Source organism: Grampus griseus, assembly GCF_964374135.1.
Source record: "Grampus griseus genome assembly, chromosome: 2".
NCBI classification, from domain to species: Eukaryota; Metazoa; Chordata; class Mammalia; order Artiodactyla; family Delphinidae; genus Grampus; species Grampus griseus.
Genome location: NC_139018.1, coordinates 133,705,463 through 133,719,810, shown reverse-complemented (window position 1 = coordinate 133,719,810; position 14,348 = coordinate 133,705,463). Strand labels below are relative to the sequence as shown.

The 14,348-nt window shown below is 49.4% G+C and overlaps 1 protein-coding gene across 2 annotated transcripts in view; it reads left to right on the top strand.

Moving 5' to 3' along the window:
• Window positions 1-8,603: 8,603 nt before the first annotated feature.
• Window positions 8,604-14,348, top strand: part of ST8SIA2 (ST8 alpha-N-acetyl-neuraminide alpha-2,8-sialyltransferase 2) — a gene marked incomplete at both ends in the record, with an annotated part of 58,376 nt that continues 52,631 nt past the window's right edge. For both annotated transcript variants that reach the window (XM_082648626.1, XM_082648625.1), the window contains one exon: window positions 8,604-8,701. In XM_082648626.1, coding sequence (XP_082504752.1) covers window positions 8,604-8,701 — 98 coding nt within the window. The remainder of the gene's footprint in view (window positions 8,702-14,348) is intronic.

The window sequence follows — 14,348 nt, the reverse complement described above, 5'->3', positions numbered from 1 at the left end:
GTTGCAAGATTTGGGGCACCATGTGGGCGTTAAGCCACTGTCTCCTCTCTCTGCAGGTGGCTCTCTGAATCGCCCCTTTGCTCCAGAAGCTGGGGCTGGGCTGAGATGTAGAACAAGCAACAGAGAAATCCAGGTTAAGTGATGATCAGTGACATCAGGTGAGAAGTATATGAGAGGGAAGACACGCCGAGGCTCCCAACATGAGTGAGGCACGGTGTTGTAGACTGTGCTTTCCTTCATTGTAAATTGCAATATGAATACTAGGTAGATGTTTACAAAACATCAAAGAAAGATTGGAAATTGTTTGCAAAACGAATTTTCTTAATATGTGTGTTTATATTGGGTTATTGAGAAAGAATATTAAACTTTGGGAGAAAAAAATTCAGTGCAGAGAAAATAGGCATGACAAATTTTAATGACATTTTTCTTGATTACAGAGTCATTTATGATCATTGTAGAAAATTTTATAAAACAGAGAAAAGTATGTAGAAAAATACAGATCAACTCAAGTTTCACCATCCAGCAATAACCACTGCTCACATTTTATATATATATCCTTTCTATGTTTGCATTATCCTAAATAATAAATGAAAGTCCATATGTGATGAGCATTTACTTTATGCTAGAATGCCATGTACTTTAGATACGTTATATTAGTTCATTCTCACGGAAATTTGTGAGCTGAGTATTGTTATTTTCCTCACTTAATATTTAGGAAACTGAAACTTGAATACAGATCACACAAGAAGCTAAGTTCTGAACAGTGATCTATGTGATGTGGAAATCAACTCTAAACCAGAACTACTCAAAGTGTGGTCCATGGACCAGTACTGGTGTGTGAACTGTATGTTACTGATCCCTGCTGAGAGATGTACAGAAAGTAAAGACAAACATTTAGAAACTTTTATAACAATTTCACATTTGCAACATCTCTGTGTGTGATTAAGGGCTCCCCTAGATGAAGAGGGTTTGGGGATGCCTGACAGCCACAGTGAGTAGCCCATGGTGTGAAATGCATACTAGTCATGCAGAAGGACATGCACTGGTTTGCAATCGATGAGCAATTTAAAACCTAATAAAAATGCTGGTCCTGCACCATGAATAGTTTGAGGAGCACTGCTCTGTTTTTAAATGTAGGTGTTATTATTCAGCTATAGTGAGGCAAATGGATCAGGAGAGCCATCGAAAAGATAGTTTGTTACTCACAGTTCCAAGAGGAGGGGGCATGACATGCCATGCAGGACCACCAGGGGAAGCACCAGGGTCAGTCAGAAAGCAGAATGTGTAGGGAAAAAATGTGGGCAAGAGCCTTTATTGTGGTTTCCATGGAAAGGAACAGGTGAGGCAGGATAAGCAGGCTTAGGATAGGCTGGTTTGCATAATTTCAGTGGGCTCTGGGGCATAGGGGCTGTCTCTAGGTATCTGGTACTGGCCTTAGGGTATTTAGGACAAGGGGATAGTGGCCCAGACTGAGAGCCCCATAAAGAGGTGGTTGGGGTGTGGACCCTGGATTGTTTGGGTTGCACATGAAAGGTACAATTCCAGGCAAATCCTTTACCATCTCTAGGAACTGACTACCCTGGGCAGGGTCTCCCTGTCTCTGCGGGGTCAGCAAGGATCCAGATGTCAAAGCATTAGAACCAAAATACCTGCTTAATACAAACCACTACACTGCCTCCTAGGGTGATAACAATGAAATAAAGGTGGGAAAATAGGGTGCTAAGAAACAGAAAATGCAACAACATGAAACTCAGCTACAGAAACAGCTCTGCTACCCACACACATGCTTATTTCTGGTCAGCAACTTCCAGCAAGTCCTTGCTTCACACAGTCATCTGAAGGCAGGCCTAATGAGGGTTTGTGTGCAGAGCTGGAGGTGGGAGAGAAAAAGCCTGCCGTGGTCTTTTCCATCCCCACTGTGGGAGAGCCTGCCAGTTGTCCCCCACATCTCTCCTTCCCTTCTTCCATGATAGACTTCTTAGCTGAGCACATAGAAGGCCAGAATAAAGATTTGTTCATGCTTCTCTTGCAGCTAGGCGTGGCCACATGACAGTATTCAGGACAAAGGGGCAGAAGCAAAAGTATCATGTGGCCAGTTTCAAGAACTTTCTTTTTGCCTTTGTCTCTTCCTCCATGCTATTGTTTAGAACTTGGATGTGATGGGTCACAAGGAAAGGGCCTCACTGTAGGGATGAGAGAGAGGAAAGCTGGAAGGACCTGAGTCCCTAAGGGCCTTGGGGACCCCATGGCCAAACCGGCCCTGGCTATGTGCTTGGAGACTCGCACATGAGAAAAAACAAAAAAAACAAAAAACTTGGTTTTGGGCATTTTGTGTTTACTGTTGCTTGCAGCTAAACTTAATCCAAACTAATTCACTCATAAAACCACTGGCCTCTTGATCCTTCTGCAACTTTCCCAATCTGCTTTATCAAACCTGACTTGGGGAACTGGGAAAAAAAGACGTACAACCACAAATAATACATTTGAGGAGAAGTAGAAGAGGACTCCTAAAGGGACATTGTACAAGAAACCCACTTGGGGCCAAGGGGCACTCCCCTTTAACCAGTGTTTTGTGCTAAGAACCCAGCAGGTGGATATTCTGATGAACGCTACCATGGCTTTGGAGACTATCCCATCTGGAGTCCACTTTAGAAATGGTATTTCACCAAACCTGCTCACCAGGATGATGTGACTGTGGCAACTTCCTGTTGCCACTGGTCACCAGTGTTGTGCTGGAAATGCCTGATTGTTAAACAGGGCTTTCATTAAACATTAAAGTATATAAACTTACATTAATAAATTATATTAAAGGCAATGCATACTTGGAATGCATCACTTCTTAATTTTATTTTCTACATTTTACCTATGTTCTTTTTTTAAAATTTTTATTTATTTATTATTATCATTATTTTGACTTCATTGGGTCTTCGTTGCTGCACGTGGGCTTTTCTCTAGTTGTGGCGAGTGGGGGCTCCTCGTCATTGCAGTGCATGAGCTTCTTATGGCGGTGGCTTCTCTTGTTGCGGAGCACGGGCTCTAGGCACGCCGGCTTCAGTAGTTGTGTCTTGCGGGCTGTAAAGCTCAGGCTCAGTAGTTGTGGTGCATGCACTTAGTTGCTCTGCAGCATGTGGGATCTTCCTGGACCAGGGATTGAACCTGTATCCCCTGCATTGGCAGGCAGATTCTTTTTTTTTTTTTTTTTTTTTGCGGTATGTGGGCCTCTCACTGTTGTGGCCTCTCCCGTTGTGGAGCACAGGCTCCGGACACGCAGGCTCAACGGCCATGGCTCACGGGCCCAGCCGCTCTGCGGCATCTGGGATCCTCCCAGACTGGGGCACGAACCCGTGTCCCCTGCTTTGGCAGGCGGACTCTCAACCACTGAGCCACCAGGGAAGCCCAGCAGGCAGATTCTTAACCACTGCGCCACCAGGGAAGTCCCTTAGCTATGTTCCTGAGATTATTTCATGTATGGTCTGTACATGGTAGAAATACTATATCAACTCTTCTCAACGTTGCCTTCAGTGAGGTGATGGTTGGGGCTTGAGATTGGCCATGGCTGGAACAGGTATTGAGTTAGTTTCTACCATAATGGATAACATGGGACCAGAAGAGAAATAGAGATCCACGCCCCTTGAGAATTTACAATCTCACTGAAATGTCGTGAAAAACTAAATAAAATTGGTATGTGCAGGAGAGCTAGCACTGAACTCAACTAGAAGACAGGAGAGCTGAATTCTGTTCTCAGTTCTGAAATTAGCAGTGGGGCTGTGGTCAAGTCTTTTTGTCTCTGGGTCCCAGGGTTTTCCGTCTGTAAAATCCCCCAGGACTCCAAGCTGCAGAAGAGCAGAAACTGTACCTACGGATCCCCACTACATCCCAGCCCTCTGGCAGAGTTCCAGACACATGACAGGTGATGCAGCAACACTTAAGTAAATGAGTGGCCAGGAGCTGTCTCTACCCACTCGTCCAGCTCTGAAAATATGGAGGTCCATGATCCAAACTGAGGTTAAAAGAAGAGACACAGAACTGAGTGCCAGGGATGGCCGGCTCAGGCCAGCTTCCTCAGATGCCGCAAGGGGTGGTGGCAGGTGAGGGGTCATGCTGGACTCTGAGCAAAGTTGGGTGAGCTGACTCAGAGAAAGCTGATTCCAGGATCGCAGTGATAATTTCGCTGAAGCACTGGTCAGAATAGAGAAAGGACATACCTTTTTTTTTTTTTTTGGACTGTAAGAAAGTATTTTTAATACGTGTATCTGACAAAGGACTGGTATCATGGATGCTTTTTTTTTTAATTGTATGATTCCTTTTTTTTTTTTTTTTGGTTAAACCCTTTTTTATTGAAGTATAGTTGATTTACAAAGTTGTGCTAGTTTCAGATGTACAGCAAAGTGAGGACATTCTTTTAGGTTTATCTTTGCCATCTGGTACCTGACTTCATGCTTTGGTTCAAACTACCTTTAATACCGGCTGAAGGGTTAGAAAAATCCCAGCAAAACTGAACCATTTCCCCACTCTCTGCTAACACCTCCAATTCTCTGGGGAGCACATTCCCAAGTCCCTTCCAAGATCTCCTGCTGATAATCCCAGAAACATTTACAGCAATTGCCTGGATATATTTCCTTCCTTTCTTTGGCTAATATACAGTTTTACCACTTACAAAAGCTACAGATGGAATGCAGATGTGCCTGTTTACTTTTCCTTGTTATGGCTCGATTCTGATTTTGAAGGGTGAAAAGTTGCATTTCTGAGAACATTCAAATTTAGAGTAAATTTCAAAAAGGAAGGCAGGTTCTCTCAGCTATCGGAGGTGCAGAAACACAACAGCCTATTAGTCTGTTCCAACTAAGATATTCTACTTCCTTACACCCCCCAACCCACCCTGTCCCACCGATAGCTGTTCATAGCTTCTGCTTCAGAGATGATGAAAAAGTCAGGCCATTACCACTTTGCAGGTCGTTAACATTCTAAAATGTTAAAAATGTCAAAATTCTCTCTCTCTCTCTCTCTCTCTCTCTCTCTCTCTCTCTCTCTCTCTCTCTCTCTCTCTCTCTCTCTCTCTCTCTCGGAGAGAGGTCAAGGGTGAGAGTTACCAGGTAAGAGTTCCGAATGAGAAAATTATTACTTATTATTGAGTTTTTAAAACAAGTTTGGATTGACTGAAAGGCCTAGGCTCTTTCATGTGGAAAGACAAAAATTGAGATTTACGATCATGGTCTCTCCAATGATGAAGGGTGTGCAGGGAGTGAAGATAAATTTGTTCCTTGAATCCTGACATCCCAGAACTAAGAAGATACAGTAAGAATCAAAGGCAATGGTAGCTTACAAATCCATTTAGAGCTGCCTGGAGTGCTGGAGGGGGCCTTGGCAATCTGATCCCAGAAGTTGCTGAGGCCCGGGGAGGCCTAACTGAATTAAAATTTCCTCTCTGCCAGGTGAAACATCTTGGGCAATTTAGCCTCTTTTGAGCCTCCGTTTCCTCCAGTGTAAAATGAAGAAGGTGGTACCCATGTGAAAGGATTGCCAAAAGGATTCTTCATTACCACCTAAGAAGTAGTTCTGGTGAAAAGTCTATATATCTGGGGGTGAGAGGTGGAGGGAGTTTAGTTAGATGTGTAAATGGTACATGCAATTTTGAGTTTCTCCAAGTTTCAGCTCTGGGTTGCAGTCCCCACTCCTGAAGTTGGACCCTGGAAGGGGAAGCACGCCCTTAGCCAGTGTCAGGGATGAGAAGGAACCGCCCCATGACTGGGTGTGACTCGACTGAGCCCCTTCAGGGCTCTGCAGAGCTTCCTGTTCCCCTTTCCCTCATTAATATGCACTTCCCGGGGCCTGATGAGGTGCCTGAATAGCTAATAGACTCTATTAATTTGAGCTAAAATGTTAATGGGTAGTAGTGACTTTTCATTTGCTGCCACTCCCATAAACTCCTATATTTTAACCCACACATTCAATGACTTAGCTTAAAGAAATGATTACTGTGGGACCTTCCAGTTTCTTGGACAAACCAAGGCAGGAAAAAGTCACGCTTAAACAGAGGGGTCAGAAGGAGAGGAGGGGTCAGGATGGCCAAGCCAAGCGTGGGCCCACACGGCAGGTTACCCAGCATCAGCAGACGTGACACCTTGGATCCAATCATTCTTCCTCTTTCCAGATCCCAGGAACAAACTCAGTTTTTGGAGACAGCTGCAAGGGGCGGTGAATGTACACAGATCACTGTAAGAGTAGCTGGCCCACGCAGACTCAAGCCCAAGTGCTTAGGGACAGCATTCCACAATCAACTATCACAAGGGTTCCCTATTATTCTCCGAGTAAAATCCCATCTCAATGACTCTCAGTGCGAGGACAGCCTCCACGTTACAAAGCTCCTGCTACTTCCCAGCAGACGTACTTGAGGGATGTTGCTCTTTGGGTCTGGTTACAAGGGTTTCTCTATAAGGGACGGAACTATTCACCAAGTTTCTACTCCTCCTGGCCACTTATAATGACTCCTCAAGTGAGTCCAAAGAAGGAAGCCTCTGAGGCTGGGATGATAACATGGGTCACCTAATAGGAAGTGGAAATAGACTCTATTGTAGCAGCGCTTATAGCAGCGACGTTTACCTGACCTGGGATAAATTTAGGATCAAGGCAATCTCTCCACGATGTTCCGCATAGTAAGGGTGTAGTTGGTAGAGAAGCAGAGAGCTGGGGAGAGAGAGGCCAGCCAGTTCCTTCTTGCTTTTGCGGGTGATCTTATTAATCAATTATAAGCTATTCAAGAGGCCATAGCTGTATTGTAGCTCACAGCCCCCACCACAACTACAAATTTCCAGGTCTGTCTTCCTCGTGAACCATGAACCACTAGAGGGCAGGAAACATGTGCCTCTCTCTTCTTAGGCTATCTCTAGCCCCTAGCACAGAGCCTGGCACAGAGTAGGTGCTCAGTAAATACTGCCAAGTGACGGAGTGCATGGATGAGTGATTGAAATGTTAAGCAGCATAACAGCTGTATCCTGTTCTGTCCTCTCCCTATCCCACAATCCCAACCATTCATCTCAGAAAAACAAGGCAAAATGATAACAAATACAACTCCTACACACAAAGAGGCAGAAGAAGGCAAAGAGGCAGAGCACAGCCAGTGCTCTGGAGGGGAAATCAAAAAGGCCCTCTCACCAACCCAGGGTTCTTCTGAAGGGGCTTAGACACCGCCAGCTCCTCTCCAAGCCCCTCTGGGACCTGGCTCTGTATGGGTGGCCCCGGGGGCACAGCCAATCTGCTTCTCCCACTCATTCACCAGGGCTTTCCAGAGAGGACATTCCATATAGCTTCTCACTTTCATAACCAGCTTGTCATTTCTGGGAAGTTTCCTGATTTCAGGATTGTTACAATTAGTGCAAGAAAAAGAAAATTGGGGTAATTATCTAATTCCAGTAAAACTTAATGGGGCCCTTCCCACCCCAGGCTAATGGTTGGTGCAAAATGTAATTTAAGTTAAGCTGTCTAAGGTTGGGGAAGCATAAAATATTCAGCACGGGGGGCATTACCCCTTGTGGGAGCCATATTTTCTAGCAGACCTTTAGATCAAGATAAGACTCCGGGGCGGGGATTATTGATTTTGCCAGGAGAGGGCAAGAGCTGGTAAGATGAAGCCCAGCTCAGAATTAGCACCGCGAGGGCCCAGGCAGGGCGGGCACTGAGCCTACCATTGTGGGTAGAGCAGTCACTCCAGCAGGAGCCAGGGTTCTAGGCAAGGCTGCAAGAGCTCAGTCAACTCAGGGGACTCTCTGGACCCGGTCTCCTTGGGTCTATCAATGGAGACCAAGATGACCGCCTGAAGGCGGTGGTTTCTCGGCGGTCGAGCACCTCGCCCACAAATTGCAATCTGCATCTCTGCCGAAGTTGGCCTGTCCTGGATATTTCTTCTCCCCTCCCCTTCCTCCACCACCTCTCCTAATTCGTCAACTGCTGAAACATCTGCCTGGCTGAAACGGCCTCCTCGTCGCGCGCGGGGGCTGTCCCCAGGTGTTAGTCTTTGTGTCGGGAAAACTTTGTGAGAAACCGAGGGCGCTGGACAAAGAGCGAGCGAGGGGGGGCGTTTGCCAGCCGGCGGGGTACGCCGGGCGGTGCGCGTTCTTCCTTGGGCTCAGCTCTTTACGCGGACGCACCCGGTGCCCCGAGCCCAGCCTCCTTAAGCGGGGAGTGGCAGGCTCCGGCCACATCCCAGCGCCCTCGGGAGCTGAAAGAAGCCAGGCGGGAGAAGCAAAGGCGGGAGGTTGGACACTGGAGTTGACTGGGGTGGGAGGAGGAGGGCAGAGGAGCTGAGCGAAGCTGTCAAACTGCGCGCGGAGCCCCGCGCGGGGCGGGGGAAGGGAGGGGAGGGGAGTAGAGAGGAGGGGCGGACGGGAGCTGAGAGGGAGCGAGCCGGCTCGCCGCGCCTGAGCAACCCTTGTCTGCCGCTGTCGCCGCTGTCGCCACTGCCGCCGCCGCCGGCCCGGACTCGCCCGGAGCGCAGGGTGTCTGTCCCGCTGGGCGCCGCGCGCGGAGGCTCCCGCGCCTGCCGCTGCGCCCTCCAGCCCCAGCTCCTTGCGCCGGCCCGCGTGGGTCCCGGTGGGCGCGAACCCACCATGCAGCTGCAGTTCCGGAGCTGGATGCTGGCTGCGCTCACGCTGCTCGTGGTCTTCCTCATCTTCGCAGACATCTCGGAGATCGAAGAAGAAATCGGGTAAATAGCTGCGCCTGGGCCCGTGCCGAGCCCTGGCGGGATCTCTTACCACCCCGGTACTCCGCATTCTCCCTCACGCCCGCTTTGTGTGCGCCGCGCCCCCCTGTCGCTCCGCTGGAGAGCCGGGGGAAGATTTTGGCCGGGGGTGGCTGTGCAGGGAGCCCGGGACTGTTTGGGGAGCGGAGGGTGGGGGCGCGGCTGCCACTGGGAGTCCCCGGGCAGGGAGCACTGCCAGCCTCCAGCTGGACCGCGTCGGGGAGCGGACTCGCCCACCCTGCCTCCTTCCCTCTGCATGTCCGCGCGCGTTGTCGCCGGGGTCGAGGGAGGGCGCCCGGGAGTGTCTGGGGCGGGCGGAGGGGCCGAGAGTGGAGGAGGCAGGAGTTTCTTTGTCTCCTGCTCGGCCGCTTTCTCGCCTGAGCAAAGTGGGCAGGGGGCGCGCGGGGATCTCTGTGCTGGGGGAGGGGATCCCCGGACCGGGGCGGAGGGCGGGGTTCTTCACGGGCTCCCGGGAAGGCGAGTGTCCCCAGTACCTACAGACACGCACACGCGCCTCCCGCCGGCCCGGGAGCCCAGCACAGGGGTGTGGGCTGACACCGCTAGAGGCGGAGCGCGCGGGGGTTAGCTGAGATCCCTTCCCCACCCTCACCTGGCTTTGGGCGCTCAGCTAATCCCGCGGCTCCCCCTGTGCCCCCGGGTTCCTGTGCGCTCGCAGCGCCGCGATGGAGACCTTTCGGGAAAGTCTGTACCACCGCCCTCTCGTCTTCGGGGGCTGGGGAGGAGGATGCCTAGCACGCGGTCTAGCCCTCGCTTTTCTCCCGATCTCTCCGGCGGGAGCGGGGGGACCGCGAGCCCCTGCCCTGCCGCCGGACTTCCAAGAGTGCGCGCTTGAGGCGCGGGACGCACCTGCTGTGGGTCCTGGAGGCTGAGAGTCGCGCCCCGCCCCTGGGCCGGCCCCTCTCCGCTCCGCCGCTACAAAGAGCCACCAACCCGCTATAGGCAGGAGGGGGAGTGTGCAGCCAGGGTTCTGAGGGGCCCTTTGGAGAGCCTCCTGGCCCTGGGCAGAGAGAAAGTGAGGTCGCAGAGTGGGCAGAAAGTCCCTTCCTCCGTGGGGCTAGTCCCGCACCGCGTGCGCCCCTCCTTTGTCCCATCTGTTATTTCATTCACTATCAGCGCTAGTTGAGGGCTCGCTAAGCTGACAGATCCCTCAAAAGGGAAAGGCCAGTCCTGGTCCAGAATGCCAAGGCCCTAAGGACTCAAACCCGGGGCAGGCGCCACTACCTGCTCTTTCCTTTTCTCCTTGCCCCTTCCCATCTTGGCCACCGCAGAATTCCTTCTGTGAACTCCAGTGCTCTTCAAGTACCAAACGTTTCTCTGCCTCTCCCTCCTCCTCATTCTCGGTTTCCCCAAGAGCTCAGAAAACTTTCACAAATAGTGTTCAGTTAATACACGACATGCTCCCACGCGGAGATAGAGAAACGCTACGTTCTGTAGCTGTTCGCCTCAAAAACGTGGATCGGAAAGGAAATCAGGCAAGACAAGTCTTGAGGTGATGGAGGACGCGGTGGGGAGGGTCTTCCTCTCGGCTCCCACACCCTTCTCCCAGATGTGGGCTCTGCCTGGCCCAGACCACTTGCTGACCTTGACATGTGAGGGAAGGACCAGCAGCTGCCCATTGTTCTGCTATGAAAACGTAAGAGCTGCACCCATTCAGGCATCCCTCGCTTGTCCATTCACTGAACTTTTACCGAATGTCTTCTATAGGCCAGTGACTTTTAAGTTTTCAAATGCAATCAACAAATCACTTTGCATATAATGCTACCCTTCCCTGCCAAATGTGTTGTAACGCCCCTACTCCCCACGTTAGGTTGTTCTAACGGTATCCAGAAATAAGCTGCAAGGCCTGAGCTAAGAAGGGCATTTACATATATATTTAAATCCCAGGGCTCTTGTGCTATGGCTGTGTTTCATGGGGGGGGGGGGGTCCTGCTTGGGCCCACACTGGGGAAAATTGTCTAACAATTTTGTGTCATCTGGTGTGACATTATCCCCCTTTCTGGTGCCCCTGTCCGCAGGCTGACCCCTGACTTGACCAGTCCTGACCCAGGCCTGAGACCCCTCTCCCGCAGCCCCTCCTCCAGTCCCACCCCCCAGTCTTCCCCACACACTGTTAACTCACCTGGGATTTGCCATAACTGGGGGAGGAAGGACATGAAACAGAGGACCAGCATCCCCGCAGCCCCCTATATCTGTTTTTCAAGCCAAGTTTCAAGCTCAGTCACTTATTTAATCCTTGGAAGCACCCCAACTTTGAGCAGCCAGCGGGGGCTCAGTGCCCTAGTACAGTGGCCAGTGAGGCGGCGCCAGGAGCAGGACTCATCTTCCTCACCCTATGCTTTGCCTTTCCGGGAGACCTGGGATCATCCTCGAGACCACGGTGCTATTGCACCAGCCCTGCCCACCCTTCCCCTACTTGATATTGACCTGTGCTAGGGAAGATTACAAGTTACCTGCCAGTACCACTCCCTGGGAGAAGACAATTCTGTGAAAGGATGGCTATTTCTGGAAGGCAGTGGTGGCACCCTGTGATCTTTTAGGAAGGAAAGAAGGAAGGACGGAAGGAAGGAAGGAAAGAAGGAAGGAAGGAAAGAAGGAAAAATCTCTTCTTGAAGTAAATTTTCCAAGGATTAACACATGAGAAGTAAAAGAGGAAAGACAACTTCATGTGTATCGTCTAGAGGAACAAAACTGAGATATATTTTTGCTAAACTCTTGATTCCTTTTATTGTAAAATAAGGCTTTTGCTGTGGTGATCTCAGAAGTTCTGTCCTGCCCAAGGAATCATATAATGGGTTATGAAGGGCAGGGGTTTTCTTCCAGGGCCTATTTCCCTAGAGACACGTCTCTTCCTAAGTGATGATTTTCAAAGTTCTGTTTCTAAATTGCTTGCTTGGGGAAATGTCTCCCTAGGGCTGAATGAGAAAAAAAAAAATGTAAAATGCTCTTCAAAGCATTCAAAGAGTGAATTCAAATTCTAAATCAGAGATTGGGTGGAGCTTTGGTAAAACAGCCCCCATCAACTCATGCAGCACCCCAAATTTAGAGTCCGTTGGACCAAGTCGTAAGCTAAAACTCTTTTTCTGATTATCCCCTGGGCTTTAGTCTTGAGTGTAACCTTCAAGAGAGAGTTATGGGCATGGCTGTCTTGCCCACCATGATGCCTTCAGAACCTGACACACAGAAGGCATTCAGTAAACATCTACTGAATAAATATCTTTCTGGGGTCTGGCCCAGTGTTGGGCATACACGGCATCCTTAGGGAAGGCTGACACTCACAGAGCCTTAGGGTGAGAAAGGAGGGCAGGGCTCCCCCTAAGAAACTTCCTCTCTTTTTACAATTAGGATAAATTTGACCCTGAGAAGTAGCATCTCTTATCCAAGATCACACCCTGGCTGGTTAGGGACAGGGCAAGCCTGCACAGGTCTCCTCACTTATAACCCAATGCCCTAGTCCCCAAATGAGGTCTCTAATCGTAAAACAGTTACAGAACTCTTGTTAAAGAGGATGTAGCTAGTAATAACAGAAATCATGGCAATGGTGAAGGTGAAGATGATGGTGGTCATTAACATTCATTTATTTATTGAGTGCTTGCTATGAACCAAGAGCTATTCCAAGTGCTTTATAGACGCTAACACACGTCATCCTCCTGGCAACCCAATGGTCACCTACTAGTGGCGCCAAAAGCTACTATTTGTTGAGCACAAATACTGCCAGACACCGTGCTTACTGCTTTAAAGCACTAGCTCACTCAGTCCTCACCAAACCTCTTGAAGCTAGGTAGGGTGGCTATCTTTAGTTCATCAGTGAGGAAACTGAGGCTCAGAGAGGTTGTATAACTTGCTTGTGATAAAGCAAATGACCCTAATTCTAAGAGAAGCCAAAGCCCCTGTCTTGACTGCCGTGCTATACTGCCCTGTCCTACGAATTCTTTGCCCCATGCAGTAACATTACATAATAGGTCTCAGAACTAGCCTTCCTAACTCATCCCCCCGCATCCTTTCAAAGGCCCAGTTTTCCTAAGAGCCTGGTCTGACTTAGTAGTTACCTGCTCCCCTGCCCTCAGCGGTTTAGAAGGAGGGAAGTTGAGTAATGAGGATTGGAGAAGGACTCGGGGCTCGTCTCCCCAAAATGCCCCTCTGGTCCAGTCAAAGTTCAGTGTGATGCTATACCCTGGTTTGCCAGACAAGCTCACTGGCCATGGGCCTGAGCATCCCAGACTTATAGGTGGGGCCTTGGGCTAACGCTTCTGAAGGAGGGAAAACTCCCATTCCATTGCAGCCCTGATTCTGATGTCAGTAGAATACGCCTTCCTCACTTCTACACACCACAAGATTGGGCATCCAGGAACCTGGACTAGGTGATAGTTAAAGATGCTTAACAACTGGTCCCTCTCAGGCACTGACCTGTGAGAATGGACATCTGACTGGTCGGAACTGATGCCGTCCAGTACAAAATGGTCAGGGTCCTGGTGCCCCCCAGACATCAGACACTGTCTGGGAAGGTAATAGACAAGGAAGGACTAGCTCTGACCCACAGATCCGTGGGCTGGTAACTACTGCCATCAGCTGAGGATGAGGTGAGGTGCACCTTTTAGTGGATGAGTCCAGGTGGATGAGAAAGGAAATGACCTTGGGCAGTTGCAGTCCAGGCACTCTAAGAAACACACATATTCGCACAAGGCCGTGCAACATTTTTTTAAAGCCCACTCTTCGCCCCAGTCCTCATGTACTTCACTCAAGTATAAACATGATTGGAGGATAAAATAGGACAGAAAGAAAGTCTGGTGTTTAACTGACTTGCTCCAAGCCCTTGTTGCCAACTGTTCCTAGCATCACATTTAAATTGCAAATAGATATCCATCTTAGAAACCAATTCACCACTCAGGGCCTCTTTCCCCTTGTAAAGCGGGGTTGCTAGATTTTAAAATTGCTTAGGTTTTACAAATTGGGGCTGTTGTAGATGGCAAATGATCTCAGAGATAGTGGAATTCTCTAAAGGCTCCCATTGCTTTTAGCATGGCGTACAAGGTAATACCTAATCTGGCCCCAGCCTCTCTCTTCAGCCTTCCTGGCCTCCAGACATTCTGTATTGCTCACAGTTCCCTGGAAGGTACCATGACTTCATGCCTCTGTGCCTTTGCACATGTTCTTACTGCTTTCTAGAACAACCTCCTTGCACACACTATTCTTAACCCCACACCCCACCCATCCTTACTTCCCCTCCCTCCTCCTTTAAGGCGAAGGCTAGTATCACCTCCTTTGCAAAGAATTCCAGGACCCCAGACCTTCCTTGGACAGTCTGGGGTAGCTGCCTCTCCCGTGTGTACACTTAGCATCCCATAGTGACAGTATCCTATGGAGATGAACTCAACAATTTTGTTTTATTTTTTCCCTTATCCCCAGCCCCTGGTGATAAGTATATGGTTTAGTAAATAGAGCCCATAAAGTATTTTTAGGATGAACAAACTTGGGCCTAGCACATGGCAAAAGTAAGCATTCAGCCTTTCTGACCCCGAAGGTCTACATGATTCTAATAACAATTAAACACCCTCCACTTGCTCAGAAAGCCCCTTGCTTTTCCCAACATGTG